At 37.4% G+C, this 22,059-nt stretch overlaps 2 protein-coding genes across 2 annotated transcripts in view; one reads left to right on the forward strand and one right to left on the reverse strand.

Annotated features, from left to right (window-relative positions):
- The window catches only part of CAMK1G (calcium/calmodulin dependent protein kinase IG), a 39,407-nt gene extending 32,614 nt beyond the window's left edge, over window positions 1–6,793 (forward strand). The window contains exons 9-13 of the mRNA XM_007441725.3: window positions 339–417; window positions 1,491–1,578; window positions 3,968–4,380; window positions 5,561–5,693; window positions 6,729–6,793. Of these exons, the coding sequence (XP_007441787.1) occupies window positions 339–417; window positions 1,491–1,578; window positions 3,968–4,380; window positions 5,561–5,651 (671 nt within the window). The 3' untranslated portion in view covers window positions 5,652–5,693; window positions 6,729–6,793. The remainder of the gene's footprint in view (window positions 1–338; window positions 418–1,490; window positions 1,579–3,967; window positions 4,381–5,560; window positions 5,694–6,728) is intronic.
- The window catches only part of LAMB3 (laminin subunit beta 3), a 79,064-nt gene continuing 62,738 nt past the window's right edge, over window positions 5,734–22,059 (reverse strand). Inside the window, exons 20-24 of the mRNA XM_088153320.1 lie at window positions 13,124–13,331; window positions 12,049–12,190; window positions 11,645–11,821; window positions 10,383–10,536; window positions 5,734–8,538 (exon numbers count right to left, since the gene is read on the reverse strand). Coding sequence (XP_088009446.1) covers window positions 8,399–8,538; window positions 10,383–10,536; window positions 11,645–11,821; window positions 12,049–12,190; window positions 13,124–13,331 — 821 coding nt within the window. The 3' untranslated portion in view covers window positions 5,734–8,398. The remainder of the gene's footprint in view (window positions 8,539–10,382; window positions 10,537–11,644; window positions 11,822–12,048; window positions 12,191–13,123; window positions 13,332–22,059) is intronic.

Raw genomic sequence — 22,059 nt, forward strand, 5'->3', positions numbered from 1 at the left:
ATTTGGAACTCATTCACACCTTTTTATATTGGCTAGAGGTGCATATCATCAGTTTGATCCCTATTACTAAAACCAAATGCAAAGTGAAATGCATTTACCCTTATTATTAATGTTGTGCTACATTACTCATTGAAATTGATTTATATATTCAATTGACAATTCAAAATATTTATTAATAGATAACCATGCTGGCTGGAAGGATAAATAATATATGCATGGGCACACAGAAGCATATAGGACACATGGAACAATGAATCCTATGGTAGATTGGTTGTGGCTTCTGACATTTGTGCTAAAGCCTCTCTCTGTTTCCTTCTCTCTTCATTCCTTTTTAACAGCCAAAAATTTCATTTGTCGTTTATTGGAGAAGGATCCAAATAAGAGATTTACCTGTGACAAAGCACTCAGGCATCCCTGGTGAGATGAACAATGTTACTGCATTTTTTTTTAAAGTGCAATTCTGTGATATAGTGAGAAATTTTGTAATTGTATTCACATGGCATTAGCAGTAGTTCATAAAATATAATTGTCTTCTCCTATATGTTTGTTTGAATGAACCAACAGGGAAGACAATGTGAACAGGGAGCTATCATATGCCTTTATTAAAATTACATTTGCTATTGTTGCGTAAAAGATAACATGGCAGTAAGCAATGATTTCCCACTCATTGCGGGCAGCCGTAATAGTTCAGTTAACTAATGTATAGTTTTAATATATAGTAAATAGTGCTTCTGGCTGTTAAAGTAGACCTTCTCAAGTTAGAAACTGCCCTGAATCTTAGCGAGATGAATAAGATGGCAGACTTCACTCATGACTGAAGAGATAAGTGAAATAGAAAGTAGAAAGTTAAAATGGGCTTTGACATATTCTGAGGTTACCAAAGGATGGGCACAGAACTAAGGAGATTCTGCAAAAAGCTAAGAAGGAGATCCATCAGGATTAAATATTAAATAACATAGGCAACCACCTTATGGTACATCGAAATATAATTTTCTTCAGGATCTTGGCCCAAATTAAACAGTTCAGGAAGAGTCAGCCTATACAAAATCAAAAACTTTAGAAAGAAACTTGCATCTGACATAGTGACTGTTCTTAGAACTGTGTAAAGCTTCAAAGGGTTGGCTCACTTTAGCGATGGTTTGAGAGATGCTGTTTTACAAAGTAGGGCAGCCTCTTTCCCCTCCCCTAACTTCTAACAGCAAAGCAACCACTTATTTTACTTTGCCTAACTTTTGAGGCCTCCTCTATCTTCCAACAGCACATGCAAGTGAAGGCTTCAAGGTGACACAAGTCACCTTATCAAGTACAATCAAATTGTCTCTTCAGCTCAACCAGAACTGCATTGCCTCTGCAGCACAAAGTATCTTGTTCAGGCAAACCCAAACCGCTTTGTACATAGAAAATCAGCTAAAAGTTACAAGAATGCAAAATGCCTCACACACAAACACCATCTGTCTACAGGCCTGTTTCTCCTCTTACTTCATTTGCAGGATTGATGGAAACACTGCCCTCTACTGTGACATCTATCCATCTGTCAGTGTACAGATCCAAAAAAATTTTGCAAAAAGCAAGTGGAAGGTAAGTCACTTGATGTGGCTGTCTCAGGATTTTATGCTCTGGTGCTCACCTACCAGAACCTCTCAGTCCAAAAATCCCATAAAATAATTCTACCTGGGTAGCTAAGGGATTAATAGAGTTTTGTCTCTCATATGGTACAAAGTATAAAAATAATTTCCTCAGTAGATACAGAATTATTTGGTAATTTTATATATAAAGGGTAGCAGATAGAAGGGAAAATTTTCCCTTGGGAAAATTTATGAGATCTTTACTGTATAATTTAGACTACAGGAATGGGGGTGGCTGGGACTTTGAACTACATGGCCCCTATGTGCCCTCTGTGTGCTGATCTCAGGGTGCATCTTGGTTTATGAGGAATTCTGGGAGATGACATACCAGAACAGACACATGGAACACAATTAGAGGAAGACTTGGAGTGAGTCTAACTAAACTTGGGTAATAACCCATTTTAGGGATTACTTTGGGGCAATAAGGGCAGTGAAACATCAATATTTCTCTGTCTTTATGGCATCCACTGACAGCCATCTAGCAGCCCTGTTCAGGATGACTCGGTCCCTATTGTATAGGAACAGGCCACTGGACCATCTGCAGTGAGTGAGGAATAATCTGGCTATCTGTGAATAAAGTCACTCAGATCTACCCTAACTTGGACTCTGGGTAGGTCTAGTGGAGGTGAAGCTGGTTTGTGATGTGATTTAGGATGAGTTTCAACTGGTGAGTGCTGATGAAGCAAGCATCATGGCGGGTATTAGGGCCATCTATTGCAGGGATATTCCCTCTCTGACTTTGGATGGGGTTGCACTCCCCTGTTTAAGGGTGGTGGACAACTGGGGTTCTTTACGGACACACAGTTCCTGCTCGACAAGGTGGCAGCTATGGCCAGGAAGTCCTTTGCACAGCTTATCAGTTGTACTGTTTCCAGGATAAGGAGGCCTTTCAGAAAGTCCCTCATGCCCTAGTCATGTTGCAGCTTATCCATTGCAACGTGTTCTGCATGAGGCAGCCCTCAAAGACTACGCAGAAGCTTCATCTGGTCTAGAAGGCAGTAGTATAGGGAGCTAGCATGCCCATGCAGTACCTCTGCTCTGTGAGCTGCACTGGTTTTCAGTTTGCTTCTGGATATGATTGAAGGTGCTGGTTAGGAAGGCTTACCTGGCATAGGGCCTCATTATCTGAGAGACCGCCTATCTCCTGTGGTGTCTGTCTGGCCAATTCAAGCTGACAGGGTCAGTGCACTCCAGATTCCTTCAATGAAACAATGTCATCTACCAGGACCCAGTGAGTACGCTTTCTCTATTGTGATGCCTGCCCTCTGGAATGAGGTTCCCGTGAGTTCTGGATGGCTCCTACCCTGCTTGCATTCCAGAGGGCCATAAAGACCTGTCTGTTCTCCCAGGCCTTGGGCTAGAGTGACTGAAACCCCTTCACTGGATCTTAGATATTAGTGGGATGTTTTGGGTTATCTGTCAGGTTCACTATCTTGTTCCTTTTCTCCTTTTTAAGTTTTGGGGGGGGAGAGATTTTTTTTTTTTTTTGGATGTTGGTTCTTATTACATATTTTTTTTGTCTAGTGTATTATGAACCACCCAGAGTCATTTGGAGTTGGGCAGCCTCAGATAGATAGATAGAGATAGATGATAGATAGATGATATATAGATAGACAGACAGATATAGATAGACAGACATAAAGTAAGTCTTAAATGAACTTACTAGGAAGTAAGCTCCATTCAACATAGTATCATTTGCTTTCAGACAACCTTGCACAGAATTGCACTGCATGTATTCCAAGCTCTTTTGTAAACTTTTGTTGCAGGGACAGACAACATTTTGTAGCTGAGGCTGCAAATTTTTAAAATGTATTTCAACTGCCAAAGGCATCAGGGGCATTATGATGTTATGACGACATCAGCAGATGGCATAGGGAGTTTTCAGCCCATTTTTTTACTCTTGAGAACTAGTGGCAAATTTTTGCTGTGCCATGTCAGAGTAGATTCCAAATTATTTAACAACACTAAAATATAGACTTGAATTGCCATAAACTGGTATCTTACAGTCAAATTTCAAAGGTCTCTAAAGGGTTGGCCAAAAAATGTACAGAGCTGCTTATAGTTTGTGCGCCATGGATTGTCCACCATTGTTTTGTTGTATATCATTCTCAAACATTCATACCATGTTCAGATAAATATAGCACCAGCTAAGTTTCCTTGCTACTTTTTACCTATAGTGAATGGAGTACTAGTGAGATCACAAGAACTTGAGGTCTGCTTCCAATATCTCCTTAGGTAAATGTTCTACAGCAACTTATGAACATGCTCAGCATTCATCAGTCTGGTTCTATAGAGAACTACAGATTCATAATTCTCACAAATCTCATCTTCTCCTTTATTAGCAAGCCTTCAATGCTGCAGCTGTGGTCCATCATATGAAGAAACTCCACATGAATGGTCATCATGCAGATAACAATGTCAAAAGCCAAGTACAAGTACAAAATACATCAAGGCCTAATACATCATCAGTTACCAACCAGGAACAATCAAATCAAGATGCCAAGAACTTGATCCCTGTATTATCCTATCAGAATGCTTCAGATCTTCCTGGCCTACATGCCAAGATGACAGACAACAAATGCTTAGATCACATGGGTAGCACGTCAGTCCATATGACTAATCTAATTACAGTAGATAACCAGAGCCATCCAAACAGGGCTTTAGTTGGCTGCATTCCAGAATGTGGAACACGTGAGAAAGTGAAGACAGCTTTTTGCTCAGAATCAGTACTCATCAAAAGAGGTGCAAAGACACAGTAAGTGTCCATTTGGATGGTCAAACTAAAGTTTCTAACTACCAGGTAGAGATTTTAGTAGCTTCCCCTATCTAATGTTTCTAGCTGTGGGTTACACTAACTAGATGTTGTAGTAACTGGAGTGTCAGTGTATTTGAAGATTTGGCAAACATTTGAGAAAGTTGGCCTAAGTAGGAAGAAGGAGGATGAAAAGCAAAAGTGGATTAGGGAAGGTGCCATTTTCTATTTCACTTATTTTGAAATGCATACTTGCCCTTTGTTCTACTTGTTCAACTAAGGGAACTCATGATGCCAAATAATAATAATAATGATACTTTTAACACCATCAAACAACATCATCTGCCTATCTCAGGTCCTTGGGAAGGACTTGATAGGCGGGTAAAAATGCCAAATCCAGTCTAAACATCTGGCTGACTGTGTGACCAACAATAACTTCTTGTAAATAAACGAATGAAAAATCAAGAACACTGAGCATAGCAAGATAACAACAATAAACCTCATTATGTTCCAATTATTTTTAGACCAAAAATCTCTGGCCATGGGATACCAGCTGGAGTTGATAGAAGGTAACAGGCCAATTGAACCTGAAAGGGTAACTTCCCAGTGCATAGGCTAAAATGAACTATGCTGATAGCTATATCTCATAACCATGATTATGTGAAGCTGTATGGATACATTCAGTAATTCAATAACAGTTGCATTATGATTTTACCTGTCCACATGAAAAGATCAGGATAGAGGAAGCATGGTCTGAATATACATTCCCATCTTTCCTCGATAATGTACAATCTATATGGTACACAGACAGTACTGCTGCATGCATAATGGAGGATGTAGAAAGCCATATAGATGAGTAACTCCATTGGCACTGCAGTAATCCTGAGTTCCACTGAACAGAATGGACATGCATCTTATGAAGTGGAGGCTAGTCTGCATCACCTTTCTAAGCCACTGGTTAGAGCATGTACAGTAATAGGTTGCACTCAAAGAATGCACTGAAAATAAATGTCTCATCAGGTTGTTCGATTCTCAAGTAATAGCTGAATGATAAACAATGTACTTTTAAAAATATATATATATATATATAGTATCTGTTACCAGATAATATTGCATCTTCCACTAATTGAAGAAATTCAGTATTTTGTTTTGTTTTCCTTTCAATCTTCTATTTCAAACTCAGTCACTTCAACTCAGAAGTCCTTGTTCCAGTCAAAGCCACTAATCACACCTATTTTGGTACTGGACAAACTGGTGTTTGCTTGATAATGTGATTGAAAAGAACTGCCATAAGGATAAAACATATACCTTTACAGGTAAGTATATGTGCAAAGATCCAGAGATTGCACAGAACTTTTCTAGTGAAGAATATTTTGTTCGGCAATAAAGTACTGCTAGCAGTTCATGTTCTCCCAATTTTGCTAAGTGCAGAGCTACAGTGCTGCAGGTTAGGAATTTTGTTCATAGAAAAGTATATACCCCAGCATTCAATAGGGAGATGTCTGGACTACTTTGCCCAAACTGGAGGGGTAGAGAGGCAGGAAAAGCCAAACTTTTATGTTCAGCTTGCTTAACCGAGTACACTGAGACCATACATCTTTTTCTGAAAGATGCACTGTACTACTCCACTTCCTCAAGCTATAGCAAAATGCTATCCCTATGAGATCATCGGATACTGTATATATGATGTTTTTATTTATAAATATATAAGTAGAGAATGGAAGTGAACAGCAGAAAGGTCTGCCACAAAAAACAGTCATTTTCCCATACATGTTTCCCAACGACTCTCTAATCACTCCAAAAGTGTAATACCTTTTTCTTTCTCATTCACACACCTGCTAACTCTTCTAAAATGGAGGGTGTAATCCTTCCCAAGCTCTGAAGATGTTCTCTCTCTCAAAATGATAGACATTTCTATATACTAAGAAACATCTTAGAAATCTTCATAACGAAAGAACAGTCAACCAGAGGCCATAACTTTATCTAGGATGTGTCTTGAAAATGTTTCAGCTAGCACCCTATGAACTAAGAAATTGACTTTTATGAGAATCTATGGTTATTGTTTTAATAATTTAGTATAGATAAGTATAGCAACTCTGCTAATCAGATTACTTTAATGGGTAAAAAAGAAACAGAGGCTTGAACAACCTTCAGTTTGAAATTATTATAGCGCGCATAAAACTATACAGTTTTTTGCCAAGTTGCTATCCTTCACAACAGTTCAGTATCCATGAGATAAGAATGACAAATCTCTATAATTTTTTTTTTCAAAACAAACCAAAATTTACTAGAAAACTGCTTTCTGATTAAAAGTACATTATATGAGTTCTACTTTTCTCCTCTCTTTTCAGAAGGGCTGCTTGATACTCCTATTTCAAAACTTCACAGTCAAATATCAGCCATGCACGAAGAGAAGGCCTGTCTTGAACAATGCCAGGGACAACTGTGTTCCCAAAAGCCCACAGCCAATCTTTTCTATAAAGCACATCCATAGAACTGAGGGTTCACATGGTGCAACTATTCTAAAATATTAGAGAATTGTTTCATATAAACAGGAAAACATGATTCTTAAAGAAAGGTTCTGGGCTCCTGTAATCAGTAGATTAATCTACATTATCAGACAAAACTGTTTCTTTTTCCTTTGTGGGGAGGGGTGGGAGGTATGTTTGTACATCTGTGCTTGTTCAGTGGAATAAAGAACAATTGCAAGGTGTGCAATGTTGTTTTTGTGTTGAGTCCATGTGGGGGAGTTGGTGGAAGCAGAACACATCCCATGCTGGCTTGCTTGTGGCGCTTTAATTCATGATCCAGGAGCAATTTGCTAAGAATGCTTGTTGACACTTGCCATTTGTTCCAACGCAGCTTGCATGAGGCTCATGGGCAGATTCCACAGGCTGGAAGGGAGCACCATCTCTACTTTATTGATGAAATTAATTTCTGCTTGTCAGTTCTGGAATAGTACATGTAATATATATTGTTCAATAAAGTTTGTTGGTTCTTAAATGCCTGATAGTTATTGATAGAGTAATACAGGTCACCAGTCCCTCAGTGTCAGATTTGTTTCCTGCAGTAGTTTATCTGCAAACTACGGTTTATGTTGGTAAAAAGAACCAGTGGTGGCTAAAAAAAAAAAGAAAAAAGTCTGATAATAGGCCATGAGATCTAAGAAACAGTACCCTTATTCATTTATATCACTTTCCTAATCGTGCTTGAATCCTGATTCTGCTTGGATAGAACTTGTATAATAGTACATATTCCAATTTTTTAAAAAAATAAGCCATCAAAAAGTTTGAATTTAAGAGATTAATACTAAATATAAAAGGGTCTTGGAGTGCTACAACAAATAAATTAGCACACCCACTTCTGTTTTTTCTAAAGCTTGACCTATTGCAATGATTCAAAGCTAGTTTTTTTAATACAGTGGTGCCTCGGGTCACGAACGCTTCTGTTCACAACCAATTCGGGTCACGAACAACTCCGGTCGCAAAATTTTGCCTCCGTTCATGAACGCCGGATCGGGTCACGAACAGGATCTGCGGCCATTTTCCCTCCCGTGACACAGTTCGCGGCCATTTTCCCGCCCGTGACACATGGTCCGCGGCCATTTTACGACCCTGACACGTGGTCCGCGGCCATTTTTCTGCCCCTGACACGTGGTCCGTGGCCATTTTTTCTCCCCTGACATGTGATCCGCGGCCATTTTTCCGCCCTGACACATGATCCGCGGCCATTTTCCACCTCTGACACGTGGTCGTAGGGAGGGGGACTCTCCTTCCAAGCAATAGCCGCCTCCCTGTCCTCCACGCCAGAATGGATTAACGGTAATTACATTGAACCTTATGGGAAAATTTGCTTCAGGTCGCGACCAATTCGGGTCGCGACCAGAGTCACGGAACCAATTAAGTTCGTGAACCGAGATACCACTGTACATGATGGATATATTTTTTTTGCAGATAGGAAAAAATAAACTTGATAAATTAGGCAGGGAGAAGGATTGGTCACAAAAGGAGCAGAAAATGTTCTAATCTGTACAACTGGCATAATACGCAGCTCGTTGACTGATATGATTACGAATTGTTTCCACTTTCTTCTCCAGGCCTTCCAGCCTGGTTGACTTGAGGATGAATACGTTGTTACTCTCTCGTATCTCTGTTTCTAAAGCTGAGGAATGAAACAGAAATAGGTTACATACACGGAAACTCTTTTCCCACTCTAATTCTTTAACACTATACAGGTGACCGCTCAACCTGTTCTGTTTTTCTAACATCTTGTAACATGTACTCTTGTCATGCAATGCCTGTTCAGTCCGATCAGGCACCCCACCGCACATGCAAGAACCATAGGCTGCACATGCTTGCCCCCTCCCTCTTATCCTTTGTGGATCTGCCCCACCACCTCACTCCCTAACTTTCCTGTATTGAATGGTTAGATGAGAAGAATAGTTCGATTGATATTTGTTTGAAAGTCAATAGAATTCTATCATTAGGAACCCTGCTCATACTCAAATGAGCAAAAGAAGAATATCATTTCACACCTTGCCACACAATATTGGCAAGGTCTAGAATTAGCCAAGTACAGATAGTGTGTGCATCCTTAACCCAATGTGTGTTTTTAAATGACCCATTAAGCCTCAAAAACCCAAAATTTGGTTTACATCTATAGCTCCCTGATTTTCAACCACCATCATCTTCTTGATGCTTGTGTTTTGATAGATGATGCAAGCCATTTCCCTACATACTCATCATTACTGTTTATCTCTTCTATCCAAAAAGCAATGTATAATCCCAGGAAGAGGAAATGTATATCCATGGTAAAAACAGGTGCCGAACAGAAATAATAATTAAAGCTTCTAAGTACTGATATGATTATTTACTCAATTTACTATAAGTATCTTTGCATCCTCTATGTAGCAGTATTTGTTGTTTTATGAAGCAAAATCAGTTATCCCTGGCTCTATCCCCATCTTACATGCCATATTTTTCTTGCCCATAACAGTAGCTATAAGAGGCTCACTCAGCTTCTCTAAACTATTGGCAGAACTTGACCCAACATTAAGGAACTGCTGTCTGTTACATAGCATCCAAAATCAGTTTTGCCTTTCTGTCTGAAAAAGCATCATTTCCTTTCGGTAGGGCCCAATGAATTTTGACATTGACGTCAGCCAGCACTGGTAAATCATGTTCTGCATGAGAAATTGTCTGGTGGCCTATTTAATAATATCAACATTCCTCACTGCATTCAGCCAACTCTGAGCAGTAGTAACTGCCTTGCAGCAGCCAGCTGCCAAATCTCTGGTTCAGAGAGGCACCTTCAATGAAAGACATTCATTAGAGGTACAGCTTTATCAATGAAAACAACAGTAACACTCTTTTTAAAAAAAATCTCTGGCTTTGAGCCACTTAGTTATTCATGCTGCACCTGCCACAGGAGTCAGGGCATTCTGTCTACACACTGGCTGTTTCCCAGAACATATTGAGCAAAGTCATTAGATCTGAAAGCTTTAAACTGAAGTGTCCAAATAGAGCATCAAAAAAATTGGCTTGGCAAGCCATTATTATGGAGCAAGTCTGTGACTGGCTATATAACACAGTATTTATATTCTTCCTCAATGTCCATTCCATCAAAAGGACAAGCTGAAATGCCTCACAGGATCACTATAGTAGCTCTTCATCTCATTCTCTCTATAAATCCTGTGGTTTACTTAGATCAGAAAAGATGTATGCAGTTTTAAACTTGAAAAGTACATCCACATTGCTTAATGTATATTTGGTACTAAATTATTAGTTTAAATGAAATTATTATACATGAAACTCTGCAACATTATATTTGAAATGACTAAGGTTTCATTTATTTCAATGGTTAATTGATCAGAGAAGGACCTTTGTGTTTGATATCATTTTTAAAATCTGCAATCTTACATGGAATGCCAAGGCAATGAAGACAAGAGTTGTGAAGTCATTTATAAGGCATAGGAGTTGGAGAGCTGCCATGCAGATAATCCTTACCTCCCATTTTGGACATCATATTCAAGGCTTCTTTCAACAATGTGTTGGCCTCTGTGTGGGCACTTTGAATTCGGGCTCCTTGGACTCCTAGATTTGGCCTTTGTGTTGCTTGCCTCTTCAGTTCCGTGTATTTGCCCTTCAGTTGCTCAAATACCTTGCGGGGAGGAGATGGAAATGAGAACTAGGATAGTCAAACTTCCAATTGATGTATTGTGTAGATAACATCAGAATTCCCACCCCCAAATCTCAGATCTCGCCTGAGATTACATGGTGTTAGATGGAATCCTACTTAATCAGTGTTCCATTTATACTGTAAGCATGTCAAACTATTAAACAGTGGTTTTCCCTCTTTCCTGTTCCTTTTCTTCTCTAAGAAGTGGTAATTCTCCTTTCACAGCAGATAATTTTCTGATTTCTCCAGGCTGCACAGAACACACCTTCTTTTCACTGTGATGTATTCCAGTTTGTCCACTTTGAAGTGTTTTCTTTTTCTCAACCACTCCTACCCCAAATTCAAGCAACTTTCATATAAAAAGAAGAGTTAAAGATGACAAGTACATTGAACACGTTTTGTTTGTTCTTCAACAGTCAATTGTTTTATTGAATATAATCAAACAAAGCTTGACAAGGCAGATGTCATTGTCATTGACAGTTTTATTTGCACAGAATTCTGGGGCCTATGATATTCCTCTGGGTATTCCTAGAAATGAGGAAGCCAGAGACTCTTAATTTCCCTTGCAGCATGCTAGCTTCCCTTCTTTTTTAATTAAAATAATCTCAGGTGGGACATGGAATCTGGCAGGCACAAAAAGAGGTCTAGTGGCGCATTGTTTTCCAAGGGTATCATGTTGGAGAATAAGGTTAAATGGCAATTATATTGAACAAGTTCTGTTTGTTCTTCAGTATCAGTTGTTTAAGCTTATTATTAAATAAAGCCTGGCTAGGCAGATGTCATTGCACTGAAGAACAAATAAAACTGGGGATGAGAGGGGTAGCAAGAGGCAATCTCACCAGTTTGTCCTTTGCTGAATGGACACATTGTGACTGGTCATGTGACTCCACAATGACCGTTCTTTGAGAGTGTTCAGGATATGTACTAAAAATGCAAAATGGGACCACTGTAGCCAATGTCATTGACAGGTCTAATGGCTGAATTGGGACAGATGCTCAGAACATTTACCAAGTATTTTTGCTTAGGGCTGACTGACTAATAGTGCAGCTTAAAGCATACAACCCACTAAAGTAATCTCCCGTTTTCATACCTGCTGAGTGCTTTTTGCTTGCTTGCTGGCTTCTGTTGCTTGCTGCTGAGCATCTGCAGCCAATAACTGATTCTGGCTTGCCTTGTGCTGTAACTGGGCAAGTCTCTCAGTGAAGCTATCCAGCTGATTGGTGATATCCCGCACATTCTCCTGAGCTGGAGTAAGGATGGTCTGGATCTGAACATTCCAAATATGAAATTTTAAACAATTTTATAAACTATTTCATCCCTGAAAAAAAATACCGGTTACATAAACAAGGAATATTTTAATAAGGAAAGTAATCAGCCATAGAAATCGCTGCTATAGGAAACAATGGCTTATTAATATGAAAAGGAGAGCAAGGTGGTTTAGAGTAACAACTTAGAGAGGGGTTCAGTGTCAGAATCTCAGCACACATCACTTACTTCATCAAGGCGACTTTGGATACGCTGGAGGGGAAAAGCAGAGGCATGGATAGTATGTTCAGCTTCTTGAAGTGCTGTGCTTGCTTGCTTCAATTTCTGCAGCACATCATCCACATTGCCTTCAATAGTACTGGCCTGGTTCCTAGGAAAATATTGCATTAAAGAAATGATGTTTTCTTTTTTAAAAGATCCCAGTTCTATAGGTAATATATAACGATGACCTGTTGAACACAATATGAGCACATACAATAAAAAAGCAGCATAAGATTTCAGCTTCCAAAAAAGCAGAGACAAAGTTTTAGCACCACTTAAATAGCATTAATAGATAAATTTTGCAAACTGGCTATTAAGAGATCCTACTCTTTTGTGGCAGCCCATAGTATAAATATTGTGGTGGGTACAATATTAGAACGATGTGATCTAGGCCATAAAGCTTCTTTGGCTGATTTTAGAATAGATAATATTCAGCTTCCTCTCATCCCATCCCATTTGTCATATGTTGATGACAATAGTACTGGCATATTGATATGTTTTTTTCTGAACTGAGATAATGTATGTGAACTTTTTAAATACTCTTGCAAAATGCTATCCAGATTACTGTTATTAATGGAGAAGATCTAATCTGAAGTCAGTATTTACCACTAAGAATATTAGGCAGCTTCCCATAGCACTTTCTCGTGTTATTATATGTTTCCATACATACTATCTGTTTCCATTCACTTGATTATTACACGATCAAGAAGAATAAATGATCAAGTTAAAGGAACCATAAGGGTTTTATATTAGACTACCTCCTAAAGTAGACAGGAACAATTTCCCAATGAATGTTCAAGAAGGCAAGGTTTTTTTTTTTTTGTACCTCAGAATTCAGAAAGAACTTCTACTAAATGATGTTATAAATGAACTTATGTCAAATATTACGATAACAATGGGCCAATTCTAACATTCTTCTGTCACAATCCAAAGTTATCAAACTCTTGGTCTTAAATTGGAGAATGAAATGCTATGCATGCTAGTTTAGTCTCCTGAATGAAAAGCAGGATATAAATTTAACAGACAAATAAATGAACGTTACCTGGCTTCTTCAGCCTCCTGCTGAAGCTGTTTGGCCTTAGCTATATCCCCAGCAGTTTGGGCAATGATGCTGTCAGGACACTGCAGCTTAGCAATCAGATTCTGAATCTCAGTGACTTTACTGAGAATTGTGCCAGTGTCAGTTGGAAGACGGAGGGACAGGATGTAATTGCTCACTTGCTGAATGGTGGTAGCATCAGTGTCTGGATCTGAAAAGATTACAGTGAATAATCTATCCAAGATAAAGTGCATCTTTAATTCAATCAATAAATTATAAATATTTGTGAGCTGTCTAAATCCACAGCATGGGAATGAGCATCTTATGGATATTTAAATACATGATTAATCAACTAGCCTGTGCAGTGCCATAAGCAGGCTTTTAGGTTATACAGAAGGTTAGGGTTTTAAAGCAAGCCAAATAAAATAAAAATTATATCATGAGGAATAGAGAAGTCAGCAGCTCTTCCAATTAAACAGAACAAACCTTGCTAAACACAGATATTACAAATGCATGTGAAAATCCAAGTGACAAAGGGCTTCCAAAATCCAATCAGTGTAAAATATCTATTATTTTTAACAGCAGCTAGAAGGAAAGCATTTATCTATCTATTGAAAAAGGTTCAGTAGGATTTGTAAAAAAGATGAGTAAGGCCCAAACTACAGTGTCTATCAGTTTAAAAGGGAAACTCAGAATGAAGACAGTGGTTTCTGTACAGATGATGCTAACAGTGTGTAGATGTATACCATTTTGTGAATTAAAAGAAAATAAATGTAACTACAAACACCCCTAAAGTATCCCTAACATATGGAACCTTGAAGGCACAGATAAATTATTACTATCTTATTGTCTAGGTCAGCATTTCTCAGCTGGGGTTCAGCAGAACCCTAGGGTTCCATGAGAGGTCATTAAGGGTTCTGTGACAAATCATGATTGAAGAAAAAATCAGCATTGTTTTTTAAACTTTGCATGCTACACAATGCTAGCACTTGCAATGGTGGGAATTTTTACACACCACAACTCAACTGCCGGCTTGCCACTTTACTGTTGTTGTCAACAAAAAGTGTGGATTGTGTAGGTTAGAAGTGAATTGCATTGTGAAGTGTTCATGTTTTTTGCAATTTTCTCATTTAGTTATTTATTATGCTCCAGCAAAATTGAAAAGACACTTAACCACAAATCACAGCCATTTGACAAATAAAGGTGCTGATTTTAAACAGCTATTGGTATTTCAAAAGAAACAGAATAGAGCTTTTGTTTAAAAAGTCACTGTCAGTGAAACGGCTCAGGAAGCAAATTATTTCATAGCAGAACATTTTGCCCAGGAAAGGAAAAGCGACACACTTGCTGAGAACCTCATAATGCCAGCATATAAAGTTATAATGAATAAAATGCTAGGACAAGATACAATACAAGAAATTGAAAATGTTCCAGTCTCAAACAGTACAATAAGTTAACATATTGATGACATGTCACATGGTGCTAAAGAGGTTTTGTGTGATAAACTGAAAAAGAATAGCTTCTCTGTCCAGGTAGATGAGTCAATAGATTTCACCAATAAATGTCATGGTGTAGCTTTTGTAAGATTTGAAAATGATGGTACATTCCAGAAAACGTTTTTCTGCTGCAAAGAGCTGCTTGAAACAAGTAAAGATCAAAATATATTAAATGTTTTGTCTTCATATCTGGAAAAAGGTTTGTCTTGGAGGAACTGTGTTGGCATCTGTATTGATGGTGCCTCATCAATGATTGGTTCCATGGAGGTCTTGCCTCTTGTAAAAAAAGAGAATATCCTGAAGTGGTCATAACACATTGCTTTCTTCACAGAGAGTGGTAGTGTCAAAAACTCTTGGAGATGAAATGAAAAAAGTTCTTGGTGGTGCTACAAAAATTGTTAACTTTATTAAACCCAAACCAGTTTACACGAGAATGTTTATAAACTGTGAAAACCTGGTCAAAAAGCACATAAATCTCCTGCTACCTACAGAAATTTGGTGGCTTAGCAGAGGAAGAGTTCTCAACAGGGTGTCTGAGCTGAAAGATGAATTACAAGAGCACTTTCAAGAAAATGGTAGGCCAGATCTTGATGAATCCTTTGAAGATGAGGAATGGCTGCAGAAACTAGGCTACTTAGCAGACATTTTCCATCACATGAACCAGTTGAACATGACTATGCAGGGTCCTGGAGAAAATGTTTTGACTTCAAGTGACAAGATTCTTGTTTCAAAAGAAAATCTTGAAATGTGTCCGCTGCTGTTTGGGCTTGAAAGTGAGGAAGGATATCTTCACTTTTTGTGGCTCCCCCTGTGCTCTGGAAATATTTTCTCACCACCACCATATATGACAGGCCCCAACTCTGCTTGAGTTTAGGAAAGCCATTAAGACTTAGCTTTTTCCTTAGGTGCTTGATCCAATTGAATTGAGTCCCCTTTTGGTTGTTTTTATTGTGTTTGGTCACCATTTTATATTTTGTATTTATATACTGCATATATTTTAATGTTATGTGGTGCTTTTGATTTATTGTTTGTTTTTCTGTTGTATGCCACCAAGAGTCACACTGTTTGAGTGTCCTATAAATCCAGTAAGTATGTAAGTAAGTAAGTAAGTAAATACATATCAGAAGTCTCAAGACTCATTGAAAACCACTTGGAAGATCTGCAGAACAAAATTTGAATACTGTAGTATTTTCCTCTCCTTTCAACACAAGTGTATAACTGGATGAGAGACTCTGTCTCTGAATCTTCTGCTCAGCCTGAGAACTTGACTTTGAGAGAAAATAAAGAACTTTGTGAGCTGAAGTCTGATTGTATGCTCAAGATGAGATTTACTGATCTGCCCCTGGACAATTTCTAGAGTTCTGTAAAAGAAGAGAATCCTGCCATTCACAGGAAAGCAATGAACATTTGGTTGCAGTTTTCAACTTCTTACACATATGAACAAGCTTCTTCATGTTGAACAAGCATCAAGATTAAGAACAGAAATCATCTCATTGAAGATAAAATCTGTGTGTGCTTATCTCAAGTTCAACCCAGAATTAAGCATTTGTGCAGCAAAAAAACAAGCACAGGTTTCACATTAAGGAAGTAAATTTCATTATTTATTTTTAGTTTTTTAAAAACAACACTTTTTATGTATATATAAAAGAGATCAAGAAACTAACACATGTGTATAATAATTTTGTAACTGCTGGGTATATATTTGAGCCTGATCACATCACTCAGTAAGAAAATGTTTTTTCAAAGTCCTGTATAAGTTATATCTAAGGCTTTACTTTTATTCACACTACTTACACTTATGGTTTTTAATAAGTTTATTATTCAATATTGTCAATACATTTGATGGTGTAAATAGCATTAATTAAAATTAAAACTTTTATTTAACAAAATCTACTAGTTCTACCTTTAGAAAAATTAAATTCCCATTTTGACTTGAGCCAATTATTTAACAGAAATTATGTCTTATGAGTTTTAAAATGTATGAAAGGGAAAGAATGAGATTAGTTTCAAGAAAGGTAAGCTAAGCATAACTACCTCTTTTTTCAAGAAGCAGAAGGGGCTAAAAGTCCCTTTTAGTTATAAATAAGGGGGGGGGAACTCTTGCACATACCATTCCTCATTAACATCTTGTAGAGTTGACATTTGTGATAAGATTTTTAGGCCCGTTTGGATAAGTTAACAAAAAATCAAATTGGATTTAAAAAAAAATGGAAAACAAAGGTTTCCTCTACCTACACTACTAATTTGCATTAGCGTTTATTTCTTTTGGGGGAGAGGGGGAACCAAACAAAAAGAGTAGGCTAGTACTTGGCCAAAATAAACAGAACCACGAAAAAATATCATACTCTATTCAAAAGACCACTGACAATTATTATTGGATTATTTATAACTGAATTAGGTGTTAAAGCTTTAAATAAAATCCCTGTTTTTTCCATGCTAAAACCACTACTCCACACAAGCAAAACAGTAAATTGTAGTACTAGCCAAAATGCTGGGCCTTTTAATATAATATAGTGAGAGGAAGTTCTTAAAAAGATAGGAAAGAATATTCTGTCTTTTGAAAACTCAACTCATCAAGGATAATACTACAGCTTGACTGATACCTTTAACTGTCAGGACCACTCTTGTTTGTATTTGGGGATACTACATTATTTTGTTGTGAGTCAGTTGTTGTATCTTGTATTCCCAAAGCCCAAACCCAGAAATATTCAAAAAGGGATAAAGAAGTGAAAAGATGTTGGACTAACACTAGGAAGACCCTGGTTCAAGTCTACTGTCAGCCATAAAAGTTCCTTGGTGACTTTGGGCTAATTGCTATTTCTCAGCCTAATCTACCTCATAAGATGTTGTGGACATAAAATTGGATCAGACAAACTTATTCCTTGAGCTTCTAGAGGAAAGGCAGAACTAATAAACTATTTTGAAAAGAAAAACTATTCATTATTACAAGTAATTTTTTACTGATTCAATGAATAGCAGTTTTATAAGACTTGTGAGTGGGTAATAACAGGAAAGGGGTTTGCTTAAATTTTCATCTGCTCTAAACTATCCCTGGTTTCTCTTCCCCTCAATGTTTCAGGCCTAAGCAGCTTGGTATAATGGTTTTAAATGGAAAATAACCAGCAAGGAAAGCATTCTATGTCTACACACACTTGTCATTCACAATTACATGCTCTTAATTGTGCTTTTCACTTGCTTAAAAGATTATGGAGCTTTCATTACAACCATTTGTATATAATATATATTTTTCTCTTTGGTCTTCAGATTCCAATTGAGAAGAAAATGCATTTCTAGATGGCTTATAGAAAGAAGATTTAGATAAAGCCAAATTCTGGGCATAATTACTGTATGTGCATTATTTTATTATTTTATTTTTAATACTTGGTACTGTCAGCCATTCCTCAGAATACCTATGGGCCTTTTTCAAAAACAGCAGGAGATAACTAGTCCATCACTTTTTGCATCTGCCATGCCCTGGAGCCCTAACCAACTTCAACTGAGTATCCCACATATTTAATATTACGTTTGCATGTTAATTTATTTATAATGGTAGGATGTATCTCCTGTTGCAAAGTATTCAAGAGTAAAATGCAATATTAAAATTATTATTGATATGTAAATTGTAAAATACAGGTTTAATGTGAAGGTTATACAAGGTCCCTGATTCATTTTAGCAGAAAAAAAAAATAAGCCCATGCCATGATAATGCAAAATGAGAGAGAGAGAGAGAGAGAGAGATTTTTACACTAAAACATTAAGACCAATGACTACAGAAAGATTGTTTCACTACTTTGGAAGTAGGAAATCTGCTAGGAAAATGGCAAATAAATAAAATGATTACTGTAACATGATAACAAGATTGAAGAAATGTAATGTCCTGATCTCACCCTGAATATGTAAGAAGCTAAAAAGAGATCCAGGTTTACACCTCCCTGCTAACATCTATTGCTCTACCCTCCTTGTTTCTGATTCCTGTCTTTGCCCAACTAAGCAGTAAGATCGAAAGGCAGTACTAGTTAGATTCATTTCAATGAGAATAGAATTTTCAATGAAATTGAGAGCTCATTCCTGGTTTAGTCTTAAATCAATTCAAAATCCATTGTACAATATTTGCTCCTTAATTTTTCCATGCTAGGATTAAACAGTGTTTTTTTTTTTTAATTGTCTGTTCCCTGGGTACTTGGTAAATAGAGATTTAGAGAGTAAAGGCCTTTTTCAAATTAAACTCGACTCTCGGAAACAACCATACAGCTGTCTTGAGAACACTATGGAACAGGTATTGTCATTGCCTTCTTCCTAGATGTTTTTAACTTTCCAATTTAGCCTGTAGCCCTGGATTTCCTTGGTAGTCTCCCATCCAAGTACTAACCAGGTATAACCTTGCTTAGATTCTGAGCCTAGGCAAGGTCAGTAAGATGGGTAAATAGAAGGTGGATGTCTAAATCAATCCTTTCTTCAAAAAATTGTGTTCTCTAGTAAGTAATGCTTAGCTTACTTACTGAGGAATGCCAAAAGCAGAGTAACCAAAGTAAGCACATTTTGTTGCTTTGGCTTCACCAGAGCTGTTTTCTAGAATCTATTTTCCCAATTGGGTGTTTGCAATGTGTTATACCCAGAGGAGGAAGGGGTTGCCTTTGAAAATGGCAATGAAATGAAAATGAAAACTTCAGTTGGCTCAAAATAGAGCAGCTAGACTGGGGTTGGCCAATACGAACATATTATGCCTATACTTTGCCATCTACATTGGCTGCTGGTCTGTTTCTAGGCCCAATTCAAAGTGTTGGTTTTTACCTTTAAATGTCTAAACAGCTTAGGACCAGGTTACCTGAAGGAGTGCCTTCTCTCATGTGGACCTACTTGGACCTTAAGATCTTCTAATGAGACCTCCAGGTCTCCCCACCAAAGGAGGTGAAGTGGGTCTCTACAAGGGAGAAAGCCTTTTCTGTGGTGGCACCTCATTTATGGACTGTCCTCCCCAGAGAGGCTCACCTGGCACCCACAGTATCATCATTTCAGCACCAGGTAAAGACCTTTTTTTTTTGTTTTCCCAGACTTTTAAATCATATTATTATTCTATTCTAATTGTATGTGTACTGTTTTCAATTTTGATAACCATCATGTTGCTACATGGTTTGTATAGTGTCTTTATTTTGTATTTGATTTGATTTGATCATGTATGTTTAAACTGTGTTTTAATTTTAAACCACCCAGAGAACTTGGGCTACTGGGTGATTTTAAAATGTTAATAAATAGATAAATAAAATGAGTTAAATGTGAAACTCAGCATGTGCTCAGAATTTTTCTTTTGTCAAAGTTGTCATATCTCTAGCATATTCAGTTTATAATAATTTAAAGGTTGGAGAAAAATAACCACCATTTGAAGTAACTGAAACAATAAGAAAATGGGGCAGGGAAAGAGAGGGGGGCACTATAGGGTATTAAATCCAGTGTGTGTGTGTGTGTGTGTGTGTATGCGCACGCGCGCACATGTGTGTGTATGTGTGTATCTATATCAACACAACCAACACCAGATGGTTTGGTAAAAAGACCCAATAAGACTAAACTTTTATAAATAATTTCAGGGTGAGACAAAGGCATTTCTATTCAATCTTTTTTCACAATAAGATTTGCCTTGACTCAAAAGAGAACTCCCACATATTTTAAGTATAACATAGAATGAAATCCAGCTCATAACCTTTTGGATAATATTCTGTACATTATTGTTATTACGCAAACAGGACTCTATTTTAGTTCTGTCAGATGTAGAAAAGAGAACATTGATAAAAGATAGTGTGGAAGCATATATTAGTGCTTAAAAATTGGGGTCAGAAGGACTGTGATTCACTGCTGTTTGCCAGAGTGGAAGGAATTTTATGAAATGCCCAAATCTGAATAGATGAAAACTTGTTCCATGTTTTTCATTTGGTCATCTCCAAAGGACTTGAAATAAGGATGTCTAAAACTCATTAATTTGGGAATTTTATTTTTGGAAATTGCTTCTGGAAACCTCTGAACCACTCTTAGGATAGCATGAAGGTTTCACATGGTTCTAAAGGATGTACAGTACATAACTCACTGTTTCAGGAATGGAATCTTCTAGATAATTTTAGAACATTCCATTCCAGAAGAGTGAGTTTTGCACATCCCTAACTTGAAGTAACCTAAAACCAAACAATTTCTACAGGGAAGTCTGTTCTAGTTTTTTTGTGGCTCCACTCTTCTAAAACAAGCAGAAGCTACCTGACAATGATCTGCCTGGGCATGTAACAAATTACTTCAAGTATTTTCTTGTTGCGTGCAAAATTATGACAACTTTTAATCAACTAATTGGCCTGTAACAGATGCTATTTCACTAACTCTAATTCTTTTCTAGGGCAAAACCCAGCAATTTGGAAGAGAATCAAATAGCAAGGAATCAGCTGTCTTATTATATACAGAGCAAGGTCCCTAATCATATTGGGTTAAAAGGTACATTTGAAATGTTGAGAGCACATTATGGGCACTCTCATAAAATAGCAGTCATGATGGATGTGGTCAATCACAAAATACCCATGAATTGAAGGCAAACAGCACTGAGCTGCAGCTTTCTGTTGTTTTTAGTGTCTAACAATACCTCTGAGGTCTGTCTGAGATGAAAACTCATTGTAGGAAATATATGCATGATGTAAGGAAAGGAGCCAGAAAGCTAAGAGAAATAAAAACACTGCAGCGATTGCAACAATCATTTTATAATTAAGTACTCAGGTTGATATACTTTGATATACTTTGAAACAGAAACAACTTATATCTCATACTATCTGTTCATAAATTGCTATTGTTAGATAAAGCTTCCATTGTTCATAACTGAATGGTCCTCTGAATAAATGAGAGACAGAATAGAATGTTCTCTCTACACACACCTAAGATGCTAGGCTACTTGGAAAAGGACTAATAAAAGAGGCAAAAACAGCACAAGAACTCTGTTTATCATGGCACTGGCATTTTAGAGTAGGCAGACTGATGAGTAGGCAGCACACACATTATATAAATAAATAAATAAACAAACAAACAAACAAACAAATACTATGTGTATTTATTCCCAATATTAATTTAGAAAATATTGCACCATGGTTGGTACTTTGTTCTGCAGTTTCCAATTTCCAGGAGAGAAAAAGGAAGAAGAAAGGAAGAGTTTGCTGTCAAAAAGGCTACCCATGAGCAAGCAGTGAAGGAGAGAAGGCACCATCCGCAACTGGCAGCTGAATCAATATGGTGTGAAAAGCTGGACATTTCAACCAGCTACAGGAGACACTGATAGAGCACATTTTGGAAGTGAAGTAGGAGAATTGTTTGGTTGCTAGATTGTTCATTCAATAGCTTGGGATTGTTTAAAGTTCCTATTGTATCAGTCTGTATCCTGTTCATGTTTCTGTATATTGTTGCTAATGATTTAAGTAAATGCTA

Source organism: Python bivittatus, unplaced genomic scaffold (assembly GCF_059951505.1).
Source record: "Python bivittatus isolate LINGU-HERP-01145 unplaced genomic scaffold, Pbiv_v1 ctg000700_np1212, whole genome shotgun sequence".
NCBI classification, from domain to species: Eukaryota; Metazoa; Chordata; class Lepidosauria; order Squamata; family Pythonidae; genus Python; species Python bivittatus.